Below are 16,554 nucleotides of genomic sequence, written 5' to 3'. Positions count from 1 at the left end.
CCTACATGTCAATGGCAGACGAAAAAGCCAAGATCTTTTGCCCCACTCTCTCATGTGTGAGTGAGAAAACAGACTGGGGAGGGAAAGAGGCTGACACAAGGTAAATTGCTTTCCAGGCTCATTTGGTCAGAGACGTGTGTGCATATAACACGTTCAGAACTGCTGGGTCCAACCCTTGTTGTGCAAACGAAGACACCGGGGCTGGTGAGGGCACTGGCTAGTCCAAGATCGCACACTGAGGGAGGGACAAGACCGGACCCACTAAGTCTCCCAACCACCCACGCCCCCTGCACAGCTACTCCTGTGAAGTGTGTGGCCGACGCACACCTGAACCCAGGTATCCGGACCCCTGGTTCGGCGCTCTAGCACAACCACCCGGATGGAGGCAGGGGATGAAATGCTGGCAGACCTGTCAGCTGGCCGGAAGACATGTATCTTCCCCCATCGGCCCTCCCACCCCCACCCCCGTCCTGAGAACACTCAGTTGGCACCTGCCACCGCGCCCCACTGTTCAAAGCACAGACATTACTCATTTCATAGACAGAGGCTCGGTACATGTTTGGATTTGACAAAGCCCAAACGGGGGCAGGGGCTGTGGCAGGGACGGAAGGGTGGGGGAGACAGTGGGGAGGGGAGGTGGACAGAACCTACGACTACGGTTCTTCAGCCGCTCGGATGTGAGGAGTGACCGCTCTGGGCCTTCTGTGGCCTCTGGGGGTGGGAGCCTTTCCTAAGCCCCAGTCGATGACAAGAGCCCGCCCCTGCCCCTCTTCCCCCCACCCCTGCCCCTTCCTCAGTCTCTGAAGTTGGAGCAATCAGGCCCGGTCACGGTGGCTGGTGCTGATGACCATTTCTCGGTGGAGATGCCCGCCCAAGCTGGTGGCCCTAGTCCTCGCCACCACAGAGAGCCAGCAAGGCCTTCATGAAGTCTCCGGAGGTGTCGCCCTGGCAGAGGCAGAGGGAGAGCTGAGTAAGTGACAACAACCCTGACGGCCCCCCTGCCCCTCCCCCAGCCGCCCATTTTCCAGGAGCGGTCTGTGCATGTACAGATGTGTGTGTGTTTACCACGCCCCTTTTCTACACGGAAACAGACACGTACCACTCACACTAGTCTGAAGAGTACTTTTCTGAATTAAGAGAAGATCCCACACCAGCACACAGAGCTCCCCCATGCTTTTTCATGGCTGCATCGTATTCTACTACAAAGTTAGACCACCCTTTATTTAACAATCCCCCATGGAGGGCTTCCACTCCTGTTGTTATAAATAGTGCTGGCACAAATATTCTTGCCTTTGGGAATATGGATGGCTATGTCTGTAGCATAACTTCCTACACACAGAAACACCAAGTCCAAAGTGCACATGTTTTCAATCTGGGGATCTCCAATCTTCCCTTTAAAGGCGTGCCACAGGGTTACCTCCCCACCACGCCCGCGTGACACTGCCCGGGAGGTTTGCCACACACTCTAGTCACCCAAGGAGAACACTGACCTTCAAGGTCTTGGCCAGTGTCCAAGACAAGAAAGTGGGCTCCGCAGTGAAAAGAGTCCACACAAAAGGATCACACATTACACGCTTCCATTTATGTGAACTGCCTATAACAGGCACGTCTCCAGAGACAGAGAGCGGCTTGGTGGTGGCCGAGGGCTGGGGTGGACACCGGTGACGGGTTCAAGGACTGCGGTGGTGTGGCAGACACGGTTTAGGCTGGACTGTGTTTGCACAGTGCGTCACGTTTACTAACTTTTTTTAAATTACAGGTGCATTTTATGGTATGTGAATTCTACATCAATAAAATTTTTAAAAAACCAAAAAGAAAGGCTCCCGTACTATCAGGAAATCTGTAAGGATAAGCCTTTGCTCCGTCTAGAATTTACTGCGGTATAAACAGGGAGGCAGGCCTTCCACTTGGCAACACCCTGGCTGTCCTAAGAGGTCGCTCATCGAGAAAACTCCGTGGGAATGAGAAGGACGCCAGTTCTTCTGTTCAGGGACCTGACGCCCACCCCCTTCCCCTTCACTGACCTCCGGCCCCGGCCCTCACCTCAATGGCTTTGTGGAGAGACTTGTCGTATTTCTCAATGAACTCCCGCCGGACGTTGAGCAGGTCGATCTCACTCCGGGACACCATGATCCTGGTGAGGGTCTTCTCATCTGTGCCGGCACCCTGTGTGTGGGTGGGGGGGGACGGGCGTGGGGGAGGCGCGGGGCAGGAGAAGAAGCAGGGCCATCAGGCAAGGACTAGGGCTGCCCGTCTGCCCCTCTCCCCTTCCCCGTGGAAACCAGGGAGGGATGTCCTGCCTCCATTTGCCACACACAGTCCCGACCCAAACTCCCCTGGGCCTCGGACCGGCCAGGCAGGCGAGAACGGCTCCTGTGAGTTGAAGCGTAAGCCCCTAAATCCAGGTCCACCTGGAACCTCACAAAGTGACCTAACTTGGAAATAGAGTCTTTGCACATGTCATTAGTCACGGTCCCCCTGGGTTAGGGTTGGCCCCAGATCCGACGACCTGTGACCTTGTAAGAGGACACCTCCATGTGTACACAGAGAAGGCCGAGAGGAGAAGGGGTTCGCCCACATGCAGAGAAACAGCAGGGTTCCTGGGGTTAGAGATACTGCGGAGAGGCCCCCCAGAGCCTCTGGAAGAGACCAATCCTGCCAACACCTTCCCTTGGCACTTCCGGTCTCCACAACCATGAGAGAATGAGTGCTGTGGCCACTTGGTGTGTGGCCCTTTGTCACGGTAGCCCTGGGGAGCTAGCCCAGCACATAAGGAGCAGGCCCAGGACGGGCGGGGAGTGCGAGCCCCCAGGGAGCTCGGGTCACCGGCACAGGGGGCAGCGCTGGCACATGGCGAGTGCTCAGTCAATGGCTGTCACGTGCGGGGACCACAGGCTGACAGGGGTCTCTGCTCGTTCCCACCATGCAGGCTGCCCAGGCTCCATTGGCAGCCGAGACTCCACTCGTTGGGCTGAGAGCTCGGCCAGCGTGGCCTGGTGTCAGGGAGCCAGGGCCAGTCCCAGGGCTGAGCACTTGTTACCTTTCGTGATCATTAGTCACAGGAAGCAGCGTGCCACCTGCTCGAGTGTGAGCGCTGATGGGGCAGAGACTGTGTCCCTCTCACCCAGCTCCGGGTCTCCAGGGCAAGTCCCTCGACCCTGCCTGTGGGACTGGCCCTTTCTTTCTGGCGGGAATCTTGCCTGTGTGCTGTGGGCTGTTAGCAGAACCCCTGTCCTTGACCCACCAGGTGCAAGCAGCTGTCACTCCACAAGCTGTGGCACCCAAAATGTGTCAGAACATTGCCAAATGTGCCCTGGGGGGCAGAGCCACGCCCCACCCCAGGCTGAGAACGACAACCCTGGAGCCAGACAGAGGACGGATGCTGGTCGGCATGGGATGGGGGACACAGCTGTCACAGTGCTGACGGGAGGGGTGGCGAAGTGCTGGAAGGGAAAGGGTCAAACGAGCAGGTCTTACCTTCATGGACTTGTAAAGTTTGTCAGCGAAGAAGAGAGGCTTGTTCTTGACACTTTGAACTGGCCGGAAGAGAAGAGGGACACGGGGACACTGGTCAGAGCAGTGGTGCCCAGACTCCGGGTGGGGACTTCTCCCACCTCCTCTTCCCCAAACCCGGGCCTGCAGGTCATTGCCAACCCCAGGGTCATACTCAGGGCCTGGCTCACTCACTCCCCCTTCCTGATGTCGCCTCCTCTGGCTCAGCCCTAGGCCCAGCTCTGGCCGGTTTGCAAGTCACTTTGGCTGAGGTGCTGGCAGCTCACCACGGTGAGTAGAGGATGCCAAGGGAGGCGACCCTCATGAGCCCAAGGCACAGGGCCTCAGACTTCTCAGTGCGGAGGGTCACCAGAGAACTTGTTTAAAACTCAAGTGTTAGGCCCCAGCTGGGGTGGCTCAGTGGAGTAAGTGCCAGCTTGCGAACCAAAAGGTCACTGGTTCGATTCCTGGTCAGGGCACGTGCCTGGGTTTAGTCCAGGTCCCCCGCTGGGGGCATGCAAGAGGCAACCAACTGATGTTCCTCTCCCTTTCTTTCTCCCTCCCTTCCCATCTAAAAATAAATAAATAAAATATTTTAAAAAATTAAAATAAAGTGCAGGTGTCAGGCTTTACCCTAGCGACTCAGATTCCAGGAACATTTCGAGCAGCAGCTCTCAGAGCCGGGCTCCTGGACAGCTGCGTCAGCACCATCTGGGGACTCGGCAGAGATGCAAATTCTCACACCCACCCCAGGTGCGCTGAAGCTGCAGCTCTGAAGGCGGGTGACCAACTCCTCCCACTCTGCCTGGGACAGTCCTGGTGTGAGGGTGGCAGCCCCTGACCTCCCCCACCCCCACCCAGCAGTGCCTGGCTGGCTGTACCAACCCACCCCTTTCTCAAGGCCTGGGGGTCTCTGGCCCTCAGCAGCTGATGGATTTCAAGGCTCTAGAACCGACATGGGGGCATCTCAGCTTAAGGAGGAGAAATCAGATGCCAGCCCCAGAAAGCCAGAATGACTCTGGATATAACTATTTCTACGAGGAAGGCAGGAGGCAAAGACGCTGTGCACCCGGGGGCACAGTCACGCAGAGACAGTCCCCTGCGACAGGTTCAGGAACCCGTGGAATCACTGCACCATACACCGGCCTGCCAGGCTCCTTGTGCAGTTCCCCACCACCTTCCGAACACACCCCAAGCCCCTTGGCCCGAACGTCAAAGCTCCTACCTCCCTTTGCTCCCCTTCCTCCAAATGCACTTCGAATTCCTTTGTGGCCTCATCCTCCTCGGATGGAGGGGTTTCCCATCTGCCCTCCACTGCCTCACCTTCCCAAATCCCACCCCCATCCTGCAAGGCTGTACTTGACATGCACAGCCCTAAGTTCTATCACCTCCTCCAAGAAGCCTGCCCTGACTCCAGGCCCAGGACTGAGTCAATCCAGTTTAGAGCAGACTCGGCAGAAACTCCCATTCTCTGCAACCAACCCAGAAACCTAAGCCTGCCTCAGGGGACCCTGGGGCCTGCCGTGGATGGAGTGAAGTGGGGTGTGTGTGTGGTCACCCCTGTCCTGCAGGACACTGCAGCCCTACCCACCCCTCCTGGTTTCTTCCCCAGGGAGAGCCGTTTCCTGCTCCTGCCCCACAGCCTGGAACCAGTCCTCATGTTACCTCACCAATCCCACATGGGCATGACCCCTGGGGCCAGCACGTGGCACTGCTAACTTTCCAGTACTAGTAGCTGCCACAGCCATTGCTCAGGGACTCTGGCCATGTTCTCAATGCCCCCAGCCCTTGCTCTTGACCTCTAGCCCCTTCCTTTGGTCCCCGCCAGTTACCAATGGCCACGAATGCATCTCTGACGTCCCCAGACATTTCCTTCTTGATGACATGCTCCACGTCATAGTTGGTCATCTTGACGAACTCCTGGAAGACTGGCACCGAGAGAAGCCCCAGAGGAGGGAGGTGAGCTTCAGTTCACAGGGAGAGGGGAGATCGCCCCGGCCCTGCCCACCCAGCTCCACACACAGGCCGTGCCTGGCAAAGTAGAAAGGGGCAGCAGGTACAGATGTGCCCAGGCACAGTCGCTGTGGGAGGCAAGTTCTGACCTCAGGCTGCCTTGGGCTCAGAGCCTAATCCGTGTCCAGTCAGGCACTGCCCCAGGGCCTTGGTCAAGTTCTAGGAACCTGGGCTGGGGCAGTGGATGAGCATGGGTCCCAGTCACTGCTCTGCCAGAACTTACTGAATGCCCTGGAGGACCCCCTCCTCATTTTGGGGCTGCCCCTTCCTCCTGTGTCAAGTCGGGATAGAGACTAGTCCACATACTCATAGTAATAACACTAAGGAAGTTCCATGTGCCAGGCATTGTGCTAAGTGCTTTTCGGGAACTATATTTTCTCCTCTTCACAGCTATCATGTGTGGTAGAACTAAAACCCCAGGCTGGAGCTCAGGGAATTAAGACACAGACAGTCACCAGCTTGCCCAAGGCTTCAGGGCTGGTAATGGGAGACTGGAATAGGCACGGCACAGCCCCAGGGTTTCTCCTTTTAGCCTCGACGCTAAAGCACTTGACAAATTTCACTGGCGAGTGCCAGGCAGATGCATGCCTACAGGACTTAGTGGAGAGGACCCTTCATGGTCACCTCACGTCAGGGCCACCGCATACGGGTGTGCCCTGTGCAAGCAGCAGCTTGGGGGCTCATAGACCAGTACGTGGTCCTTATTTCATCGCCACCCCTCACGGCCTTGCTCTTGGCAGGTGTCCCAATGGGTCATGACACAGAACCTCTGAATCCTTCCCAACACAGAGTCACAAGCGGCCACCACCAACCCACTGGGCCAGCTGGCCATGGAGGTGAAAGCTACCTGCTTTCCCTCACCCCAGGCGTCCCGCCTGCTTCCCTAAGGAGGTGGAGGGAGTTGACCCAAGGCTGAAAGACACCAGGACTGGATCTCGGGGCTCCCTGCCCCAATCAGCCACTGTGCTCTGTTGCTGCGGGAGGGAGTGGGTGGGCAGGCAATTGGCTCCTCTGGTCACAGAGAGCTGACAGATTCTCCACAGATGAGAGGGTCTGCCCACTGAACCAGGAAGGGAAGGGCTGAGGCCTCACCTCTCCGGAGGTGCGGGTAGCTCCGCGTGCACAGGATGGTCATGAACCGCGTCTCCATGGAAGCTTTGTCTCCACCGCTGGACGTGTCAGCTATTTCCTGCGAGCCCAGGTGGGGGGTGAGGATTTGGGCGGGGGGGGGGGGCACGGGAGACACGAGAGCGCCTTGGTTATCACTCACGTCCACGGCCTTGCCTAGTCCGAGGACCGTTAGAAGTTGCCCTGCCCGCGCCACCCAGGGACACTGACATCGGCCCCTTCTTCCTTCCTCGGCCTCCTCACCCCCTCAAGCCCGTCTAGTCCCCAGGAACCCCGAGGATGGACACGGGAGCGCTGCGCCTCACCACCGCAGGACGGTCCCCCGGGGGAGGGGCAGACAGGCACCGGGTGTGGGGGAGCTGGGCAGCGTGCCTGTGCACGGGGGCAAGGAAACGGCCTAGCCGGTGCTTCCGCAAGTGTCAGCAACGTCATATGTACTCTAACACACCACATATGTGCCCCCACAACGGCCTCCTAGCCAGCTACCAGTTCTGTTTGCACTGACTTTAAATGTCCCCTTAAAGCAACCAGTTCCCCATGGGACGGGAGCGAGGCATGCTCGAATGTTTGGGAAACACTTGCCTGGCCCATTTTCACCCAGTGGGGCCCTTAGAGGAGAGGGAGAGAGAGAAGCTGTGGGCGGACCCCAGACCGCTGCCTGGCTCTGCCCCGCTCAGCCCCACCCAGAATCACACCCCACTCAGAGGCCTTAAAATCCACGGGACACCGTGACACTCACCAAGATCTCAGCCGCCACCTGAGAGCAGGGAGGAGAGAGAGGGGGAGGCAAGAGTCAGAGGCGGGGCCCAGAGAGGGTGGCTCTGGGGGACAAGGGGAGGGGCCTGGCTCAGGGCAGCCCCCAGGGGACGGGGACCACAGTGGGAGCAGGGAGGAGAGAAAACACCTTTTTCTGGCCTTTTGGGTTGGAGCTCAACATGGGGACAGGCCTGGGAATTATAAAAATGTCCACCGATAAGGGGGTGGTCACAGGACAGGGCACTCTGCTCTTCATGGTCTCGGGCAACCGACCTAGGGTGACGCCAGACCTGGTGTGCCCACCTCCATGGCCACTGAGAGGCCAGAGTGTGAGAAGGGCTGAGCTCCCTACACTCTTTTCAGAGGTGGAGGGTCCTCAGGGGACCCACTGAACCCCCTCGGGTGGGTGACAGACAGGAGGCAGGACTGCTGAGGCGGGCGGGGGGGCTCATGAGGGGCACAGAGCCAATCAGGTGGGAAAAGGCCAGCTGTTCAAGTCATTTTCAAAGGGTCCGTTTTAATCGTTGTCTTAGCCCAAGCACAAACTTTTGTTGGGACACGGTTTTGTTAGGCGAATACCGTGACTCGGAGTGCCCGGGGAGGACATATACTGAGCCCTGTGTACCCCAGGACGAGTGTTGACTGCTTATGTCCCCCAAACTCTGCCGACCACTTTAATCTATTGGACAGGCTAAAACCATCCCCTTCCTAAACTTCCCAATAGCTTTATGCTTTAGAAAACTCCTTTCCATTTTATAAGCTGGCAAAGTCTATCGTCTTATCAAAATTTAAAATGCACATGCCGTTTGGTTGGGCAGTTGTGCGGCCAGGGCTCTGCCTCGCAGATGCATCGGCAAAGCCTTCCGCGATGTGACGCCGGAGCTTCACTGCAGCAGTCTCTGTAATGCAGAAAACCTGGAGACCGCTGGTAGGTAAACAGGCTATGTATGGTTCACCCAATACTACAAATAAGATCCACACAGCCATGAAAAAGAATGAGACTGGTCTGCAGGGCTGATAAGAGAGTTTCCACTCAAATTAAGTAAAAAAGTAAAGCGTAGAATAATAGTGTTAATTGTGTATAACAGTGTTCCTTTTATCTAGCTAGGAAAAGATGAACACCAGCGTTTGCATTTTATTTTTCTTGAAATTTTGTTTCTATTTCCTCGATGTGCAAATCTGCTATTTTTATTTTTTTATTTTAATGTCAAGCCAGAGTTATCAGGGCTACTGGGATTATGGAATGCTTCTGGGTTTTATTTGTAATTTTTTACATTCAAACCAACCTAGCTGAGTCCTGAGGATGCCATCTAAGTGGAATGAGCCAATCACAAAAGGACAAACACTGCATGATGGGGAGGGCCCTAGAGCGGTGACACTCAGAGACAGGAAGCAGAAAGGCGGTGGCCAGGGCCTGGGCAGCGGGGACCAGGGCAGTCACTGCTCGATGGACACGGAGCTGCGGTTTGAGACGGAAGAGCTCAGTGGGTGGGTGACGGCGGGGCTGCACGGCAACGTGAATGTGCCCAGTGGCTCCTAACTGTGCACTCAAGAATGGTTAGGGTGATAAAACTGCTGTTACATTATATATGTTTTTATAAGTGTTATTAATGTATGTTTTATCACAATCTTTAAAATAACCATGCTAAAAAATGCCTATTTTTTAAAAAGAGGAAGGGGTTTTAAAAATTTAACAAAAAATAATTAAGGCGTCAACCTTTTTCATTTACTTGGGTCAGTGAGCCCCAGACATACATTTTTTTTCAAAGTGTCTTTAAGACAATAATATTTGCAGTATGGAAAACTCAGGAGGCTACTAAAATAATTCTCCAGAGAGTCAACACAAAAGCTTTTCCTTATGAGCCCAGCTACTTCTTGCAAAAATTAATCTGGGCTGTCCCTCCAAAAGTTAAAGAGCCTTATCCGCTCCTAGATACAAACTCAAAAGAAGTGAAAATGCACACGCGCACAAAGACTTTGTAGACAAATGTCTACAGCGAGCGGCATTATTCATAATAGCTCAGAAGTGGACCCAAAGTCCTATTGGCTGATACTCGCATTTTTAAAAAGTGATATATTCATAATGAAATACCATTTGGCAGTGGAAACAAATGAAGGAATACATATGGTATAATACGGATGCACTGTGAAAGTATTAAACTGAGTGAAAGAAACCAGCCGCAGAAGAGCACACACAACACGCTTCCGTCTGGGTGGAACGCCAGAGCAGGCGCATGTGCGGAGACGGAGAGCGGAGGAGCGGCTGCCTGGCGCTGGGGCGCGGGGAGGACATGAGGAGGAGCTGCGGTATGTACAGGGTTTCTCTGGGGATGATGAAATGTTCTAGGTGGATACTGGCGATGGTTGTGCAAGGCTGTGAACACACTAAAAACCACGAAATGTACACTTTAGATGGGTCAATGCATGACACATGGATTGTATTTCTCTAAAGCTGTTACATTAAAAGATAATGTGGCCCTGGCTGGCATAGCTCAGTGGATTGAGCTCGGGCTGCGAACCAAAGCATCGCAGGTTCGATTCCCAGTCAGGGCACGTGCCTGGGTTGTGGGCCAGGTCCCCAGTGGGGCCATGTGAGAGGCAACCACGCATTGATGTTTCTCTCTCTTTCTCACTCCCTTCCCCTCTCTAGAAATAAATAAATAAAATCTTTAAAAAAATTAAAAAAGAAAAGATAATCTAAGGGCTGAATTATCTAAAACTGGCCACGATTTTCATTTCACTCTGGGTCTATAATGAGACTATCCATATTATTTATTGCTTGAACTCAGAGCCAGAAGGAAGCTATTAGCAACTACTGCGGGGCAAGAGGTGAGCAGTGGACAGAAGTCACCCTGTCCACAACAGACCCGGACTTCCTGGAGCTGCAGGGGTGCCCGGCGCCCAGGGCGAGGGTGCGGAAGGAGGAGCGAGCACACACAGCTGAGCACCAACGTGCATTATCTGGGTGGCCCTGCATACCAAATGCCTTCAGTTTTGGGATGTATTTTCTGCCAGCATTTCCATTTCACCTCCAGAAATCGATTCAAAGAAAAAATCGTGCATGTGATAAAAGGGTTGGTTACTAGGAGGAGGGCCGGTTAAATAAAGTTTGGTGAATTCTTAAATGGAATAGTTTATAGCCATCAATTGGTGCTGATTTTAAAAAACATAATATGTAACAGTTTTAACAGAATATTAACTTTTAACTATTATAAGTCAGGGATGCTATATATATATGACAACTAGAATGATCTATTCTAAAATGTTAACAATGGTTGTTACTAGCAGGTTCGGGGATTTTTTTGCTTATCCCTATTTTCTAAAGTTTCTACAGAAGCTATGTATTACTTTTCCAGTTGTGAGAAAATGAACCCACAGGAAGATGAGGGGCTAGCATCTGTGAATCTGGAAAGGCAGCTGAGTTGGGCAGGGCTCTGGCTTCTTTGGTTGTGTCCACCCAGGTTCTCTCTCACCCTTTCTCGTCTGTAAAGGCTGCCAGCAAGGTTCACCACCGCCCCCTGCTGGTAGCAACTGGAAGAGTAGCCTCATAGATAGACCTGGCGTCAGGCAAAAGCATTGGGATGGCAGATGGATTTGGGATGAGTTTTTAAGCCAGGTTCAAAGACCCTCAGCAGCACAACAGGGCCACTCTGTTGAATGAGTGAATGAAATGCAGCCTCAAAAAGCCACTCTAGAGGGCTGGGTTCCCAGGCTGGCCCCTAACCAAACACACCCATAATGCAGCTGGAATACCCATGAATGGAACCCTGCAGCTTCTGACAGCTGAATTCCAAACCAGGGGCTGGACAGCTGGGCAGCTGGTTTGGAGGCTGCAGGGAAATAACTATACTGGGTCTTGGAGGATATTAGATGGTATTAAGTGTGGGCTTTGGAGTCAGGCAGGCCTGGGTTCAAATCACACTATGGGCACTTAGAAATTGTACCCTTGGATATGTAAGGAGTTTTATTTACCTCCAGTTAAAAACAAGGTGGGGGGGCGTGACATAAGAAAGTATAAAACAGTCTTAGCATAGTGCTCAGTACTTAGTAAGCATTCTGACAGTTTTATAATTGTCCAGGTCCAGCCAAGGATCCTTCCAGCTCAGGTGCTACTGCAGCATTCTGCACCGCTGTTGGTGGAACTGGGAACAGAGCTGGTGCCCTGACTCCTGATCCACAGACCCCTTTCCAACCCACCAACTGTGAAGGAGGAGGGCTGGATCCGCAGGCTGTGGCATCGAGGCCCAGCCCCCAGCACTCCAGTGTTTGGGGGACTGGGGATGGCTCAGGCAGAAGAGACAGAGACCCGGACCTGGGCCAGGCCACAGGGTGCTGGGAACAAGGCACAGGTGAGGGGGGCAGTGCAGAGGGCCTCAGCAGGGACTGCCCAGCTGTAGGGACACTTAGGGACAAAGGATTTGGGGCTGTGCAAATTCCATGAGAAGCCATGTCCAGATGTCAAGCTCCCCAGCCTTAGGAGCAAGGCAGAAGCAGAGAAGCCAAGAGGCCCCAGAGAACCCGCAGTCCCTTGTTCATTCAGTTAACAACTACAAATTGAGTCCTGGTCACGTGCCACTTTGGACACATCGGAGAGCAAAACAAAGATCCCAGCCCTTGATAAACTCGCTTTCTAGGTTCTCCCAGGATAGGACCTTTTCATAGACAAACTGGGAGCTGTAGCACTCACACCCCCTTCCCAGCACACTCTCAGACCCGTTGCCTCTGGGTGAATTTCACCAGGGCAACTGATTTGCTGTGTGACTTTCAGGAGTCACTCGTCCTCTCTGGGCCTGTTTTCCCATGGTAACACGAGGAGTTTGACCTGCATGATCCGTAATCCTTTCCAGCTCTGAAGGTCTGGGGCCCTCAGCCTAACTCTTCACACAGGAAACACCAGTAAGGCCAGCACTGCCTTCTCGAACATCACTCTGAAAGCTGAGAACCTTCCACATCTCACTTCTAAGGGTGGGAGGTGCAAGAGGCGCTGAGTCTGAGTGTCTCTGCCCATCACACCAGCCACGCCCCCCGCCAGGAGCCTTCCCCCTCCCAGAGCACGAGGGCCTGCCCTGGACGGGTGTCAGCTGGAGCCGCTGGGGGCCTCACCTGGGCATCTTCCCGGGCCTGGTCCCGATTTTCTCCTCCCTCCTCACGGTTCCCCTGCAGCAGGACCAGAGATAAGAGTCAGCCCCCAGACAGCCACCCACTCTGCCCCTCAGCAGCCACAGGCCCTTGCTCAGCCACTCTGCCTCCCTGAACGCCCTCCCTCAGTTGTAGCACGGGGACAATGAGCCCGCCATCCTAGGGCCGGCTTCGTGGGCATTCCATGTGAACATCTGGAAGGCACCTGGCCCAGGGCCTGACTCAGACACGGTGCACTGGCACCAGGGCCTGGCACCTGGGCTGTGAGAATTCAAGAGATGGTGACAGCAGTTCCGGGTAACAACACAGGGAAAGGTCACCCACATGGCTTTGTCCTGCCAGCTGGGTGCCCAAAAGGCCAGGCTGAGGGCCATCGGGGACAGCTGCCTGGAGCAGGTGGCACCAAACCAGCTTTGGAGAGTGCACAGTGGAGAAGGCACTGACCGAGGTAGTGACTGCCTCCTCGGGGGACTGAGTTGGCAAGTGGGGAACATACCCTCCCTCCCCCTCCCAGGGCCCCAGGGGGCCCAGCAGGCCTGGGGCTGTGACGGCACCCACCGTAGCCAGAGAGATGAGGATCCTTTTGAAGTGGCCGGACGTGTCTGAGCTCAGAGCATCCTCCAGAGACTTGTGGTAGTCTGACATGGAGAAAGGGGGTGTGGGCAGCTACTGGCCAAGAGGACTGGGGGTGGGGGGTACCTCGAAGCCAGGACCTGAGCCAGGGCAGTGTTGGGGGTGGGGGTCGTGGAGATGAAGGAGTTTGTAGTTGGTCCCTGGGGACACCCAGCCATCTGTTGGTCTTGACGCTGATGTGCCCATCGGTCCTTCACCTCCCCCTGCTTCTGTCCTGGGTGGGGTCTTGCCTCTCCCATTAACAGCCCCCGCCCCACCTTCATTTCTCATCCCCCTTCCCTCCTGCGTGACCGCTGCTGGGCCCAGAGGCATGGCTCTGAGCGTGCTGCTCCCTGGCCCACGACGTCTCCCATTTTAAAGCTGCTGCTTTCAAGAGAAAAGTTTCAACACTGGTGACCAGTATTCAAGGTTCTTCAGAATAATATGGGGTCACCATTGAAAAAACTGGTAAGTATTTCAAGATGGCGATGGTATGGCAGAAGAGACAGAGACCTGGACAATTAAGCAGGTGCCTTCGGAACACGGCCTCGTGTGGCTGCCCAGGTGGCCAGCCCCGGAGCTGCCCCTCCGCCCCAGAGCCCTGGACGCTCTCTCCCCGCTCACTCCCAGACCAGCTCTCTTCCACCTCCAGGCCTTTGTCTCTCGGGCGCTCCGTCTGGGGCACCCTCCCCCCAGACACAGGGCTGGGGTCACGCAGGCACTCATCAAAGCCTCAAGGCTCAAGAGCTGCGGGCAGAGCTGCGGGTGAGGTTGGAAGCTGGGGATCCTAGCTGTTCACCCGCCCGCGTCCCAGTGGTGCTGGGCCCCGGGCCTCCTCCCCACGGACTCACCTTCCTTATACGCCTCATTGATGGCCCGGATTTCGGCGTTGGTCCGAGTAGCCAGGATTTCGATGAGAGCCTTCTCATCGGTGCCGGCTCCCTAGAATGTCAAGGCAAAGACCTTCTGAACGACAGCCCTGGCCCGTGTGCAGAGGCCCTCGGGCTCTAAGACACCACCCAGGAGGGGTCGCTCAGGCCCCCAAGCCCCCTGGATTTTCTCCTCACACCCAGACGCGGCCCCCAGACCACAGACTGTGGCCCAGTCAGGGCCGAACCTGCCTGGCTGTCAAGATTTCTGGGACCCCCCCCAAAAATGGCTTTGGACCAAAAGTTAGAAAGATCAGAATATACAGTCTGTGCGTATGTGTCAGAACATAAGTATTCATACATAAGCACATAAAGGGAATAGGGACACGCATCACATGTCCACGTCTGGGCTCGGGGGGGGGGGCGGGCGAGGGGTCACAGATGACTTCCATTGTCTCCCCTTGTGCTCCGTGTCTGTCTTCTCAGTGAACACATATGACTTCGTCAGAAGGAAAAGTTTGGTGCTGGGGAAAAAACTATGCTGTTTGCTCACATTTGGCCGTGACGACTGATCCATTAGGTCTTCGGGACTGAGGCAGCCTGGGGAACCCACTACCAAGGGCCCCCACTCTGAGGGAGGCGGACAAGGCTGATTGACTGATTGATCGGTACATTCAAGTATCTGTGAAGCACCTGTCACGTGCCCCTGATGGTGCGCACTGCCGGGGCCACCACGGCGAGACCCCAGCAGTCACGCTCTCTGCCTGGGGAGGTTCTGCCCAGCGGCCAGGGGGTGCCTGGGCTCTCCGCCCGGAAGCAGACTGAGGCTGAGAGAGATCCTTAATAGCCTCTTCATTAAAAGCTGGCGTGTGGTGAGGACAGCCTGGTCCTCAGAGTGGCCCGAGACCCAGGGTCTAGTCCCATCCTTCTGCTTCTGTCTTTAAGCCATTCATTTTTTGCGTGTAGGAGTTTCGAAAGGACAATAATCCCGGCTAGCTTTGCCCAGGGCACGTCCGTTCTGCTCGGAACCCTTCAGAGGCCACAGCCCTAGTGATTTCGAGGCAGGATACTGAAAGTTAACGAAGTTCCCTGGCAAGAGGAATGAGGGAAACGGAGACAAACTAGTTAAATGAGGCTGAGCAATTAACAGCCCGCTAATAAATTGCAAGATCTTACCTTCCCTAACCAAGGACACATAGGAGGAGGCGGTTTACACCTCCCCTCGCCAACCAGCGAGTGAGGAGCTTAAACCACCCTGGTCAGGGAGAGGGATGAGAGACATCAGCGCCAGCCAACCCCAGACGGAGTCCGGGGGAAACGAATAACCAAAAAGCCCAACCAGAGCCGAGCGAATCCAAGATAAAGGTAAGGCAGGGACGCTGACCAGAGAGTGGTCCCTTACACGTGCGTTTTGATGGCGTTAGTGTTAAAGGAGCCGCCTGGAAAGCTAGTGAATATTCTGTTGAGGTCCTCCCGAGACCTCCTCTAAAACTCCCACCTTTAGGAAACAGTAAGAACCCCCAAGACAAAGAACCTAGTGCGTGCGTGCACTCTCTCTCTCTCACACGCCTGCGAACCCCCTTCCTTAAGCATGTATTTTCGCTTTGCTTCTCCTAAACTCCAAGGGTCCTGATGAGACTTGCAACCAGGGGATCAGTAGGCTGTGGCAGCTCATCCGGGCTAACCCCGAATGAACCTGTCCCTAAGGGCCTCCGTTTGCCTCTGTAACCTCCTTTCCCGAGTCCACGTGGCCCAGTCTCGGCCCCCTCCTGCTGCTGTGATCCCGCCTCTTCTGGCTTCCCTTCCTTTGTTTCACGGTCCCCAGCTTCAATAAATGTACTCTCAAAATCACATGGACTCGTGTGTGCAGTGAACTCTTTCCTGGAAGGAGCCAGGAACCCACATATTCTAGATTATGTTGGGGCAGACCGGCCCCGGTCCCTTCCCGGTGACAATCTCATGCAGTTGTCAAGTCAGGCTCTGGAGCCAGACACACCTGATCCAGATCCCACCATGCTGCTTCATAGTGCTCTGACTCTGACCAAGCAACTTAACCCGAGCCTCAGTGTTCCCATCTGCACAATGGGAACAAAACAAAAGCCTTGCCTTGTGGGTTGACAAGTCACTGAGCTGAAACACGGGGCCCAAGCTGCGTCACTGTGTGCTCTTACTGAGGGAGAGGAGCCCCTGGTACAATGGGAGCCTCGGGGCGTGAAGCAGCCCCAGCAGCAGCTGGGCCAGGACATAACACCCTTTCTTGCCACTTGCAGGGCCAGGTCTTCAGAATGCTCTTCATGCCCGTGACCTCGAGACAGATTGGAGACAGATTCCCACTGCTGCTGCTGTTCCGTCCGGATCCGTCCTGCTTCCTCCTCCTGCTCCGTGAGACCCCTCTGACCCCTCGGGTTACTGGGCTTGTGACCCCACTTGGATCAGCCTCAGTAAAAGCCAAGACTTTGGCAGAAGTCCTGGGAGGAAGGAAACCTTTCCATTGGAGGTGCGAGCTGCTGGGATATACTCAAGGTATTCTGCCACCACAGGGAGA

The 16,554-nt window shown here is 55.1% G+C and overlaps 1 protein-coding gene across 2 annotated transcripts in view; it reads right to left on the bottom strand.

The window, feature by feature from the left end:
* Window positions 1-532: 532 nt before the first annotated feature.
* Window positions 533-16,554, bottom strand: part of ANXA6 (annexin A6) — a 48,252-nt gene continuing 32,230 nt past the window's right edge. The window contains exons 18-26 of one of the 2 annotated variants that reach the window (XM_045826085.1): window positions 13,992-14,082; window positions 13,087-13,166; window positions 12,493-12,546; window positions 7,373-7,390; window positions 6,598-6,694; window positions 5,325-5,420; window positions 3,478-3,536; window positions 2,044-2,166; window positions 533-945 (exon numbers count right to left, since the gene is read on the bottom strand). In XM_045826085.1, coding sequence (XP_045682041.1) covers window positions 886-945; window positions 2,044-2,166; window positions 3,478-3,536; window positions 5,325-5,420; window positions 6,598-6,694; window positions 7,373-7,390; window positions 12,493-12,546; window positions 13,087-13,166; window positions 13,992-14,082 — 678 coding nt within the window. In that variant the 3' untranslated portion in view covers window positions 533-885. The remainder of the gene's footprint in view (window positions 946-2,043; window positions 2,167-3,477; window positions 3,537-5,324; window positions 5,421-6,597; window positions 6,695-7,372; window positions 7,391-12,492; window positions 12,547-13,086; window positions 13,167-13,991; window positions 14,083-16,554) is intronic. The other variant, XM_045826091.1, reaches the window with a different exon arrangement.

This window comes from Phyllostomus hastatus, unplaced genomic scaffold, assembly GCF_019186645.2.
Source record: "Phyllostomus hastatus isolate PE091 unplaced genomic scaffold, TTU_PhHast_1.1 phas_contig_150, whole genome shotgun sequence".
In the NCBI taxonomy this organism is placed as follows: Eukaryota; Metazoa; Chordata; class Mammalia; order Chiroptera; family Phyllostomidae; genus Phyllostomus; species Phyllostomus hastatus.
The sequence above is the reverse complement of the archived record's forward strand: the minus strand, read 5'-3'. Positions and strand labels throughout refer to the sequence as shown.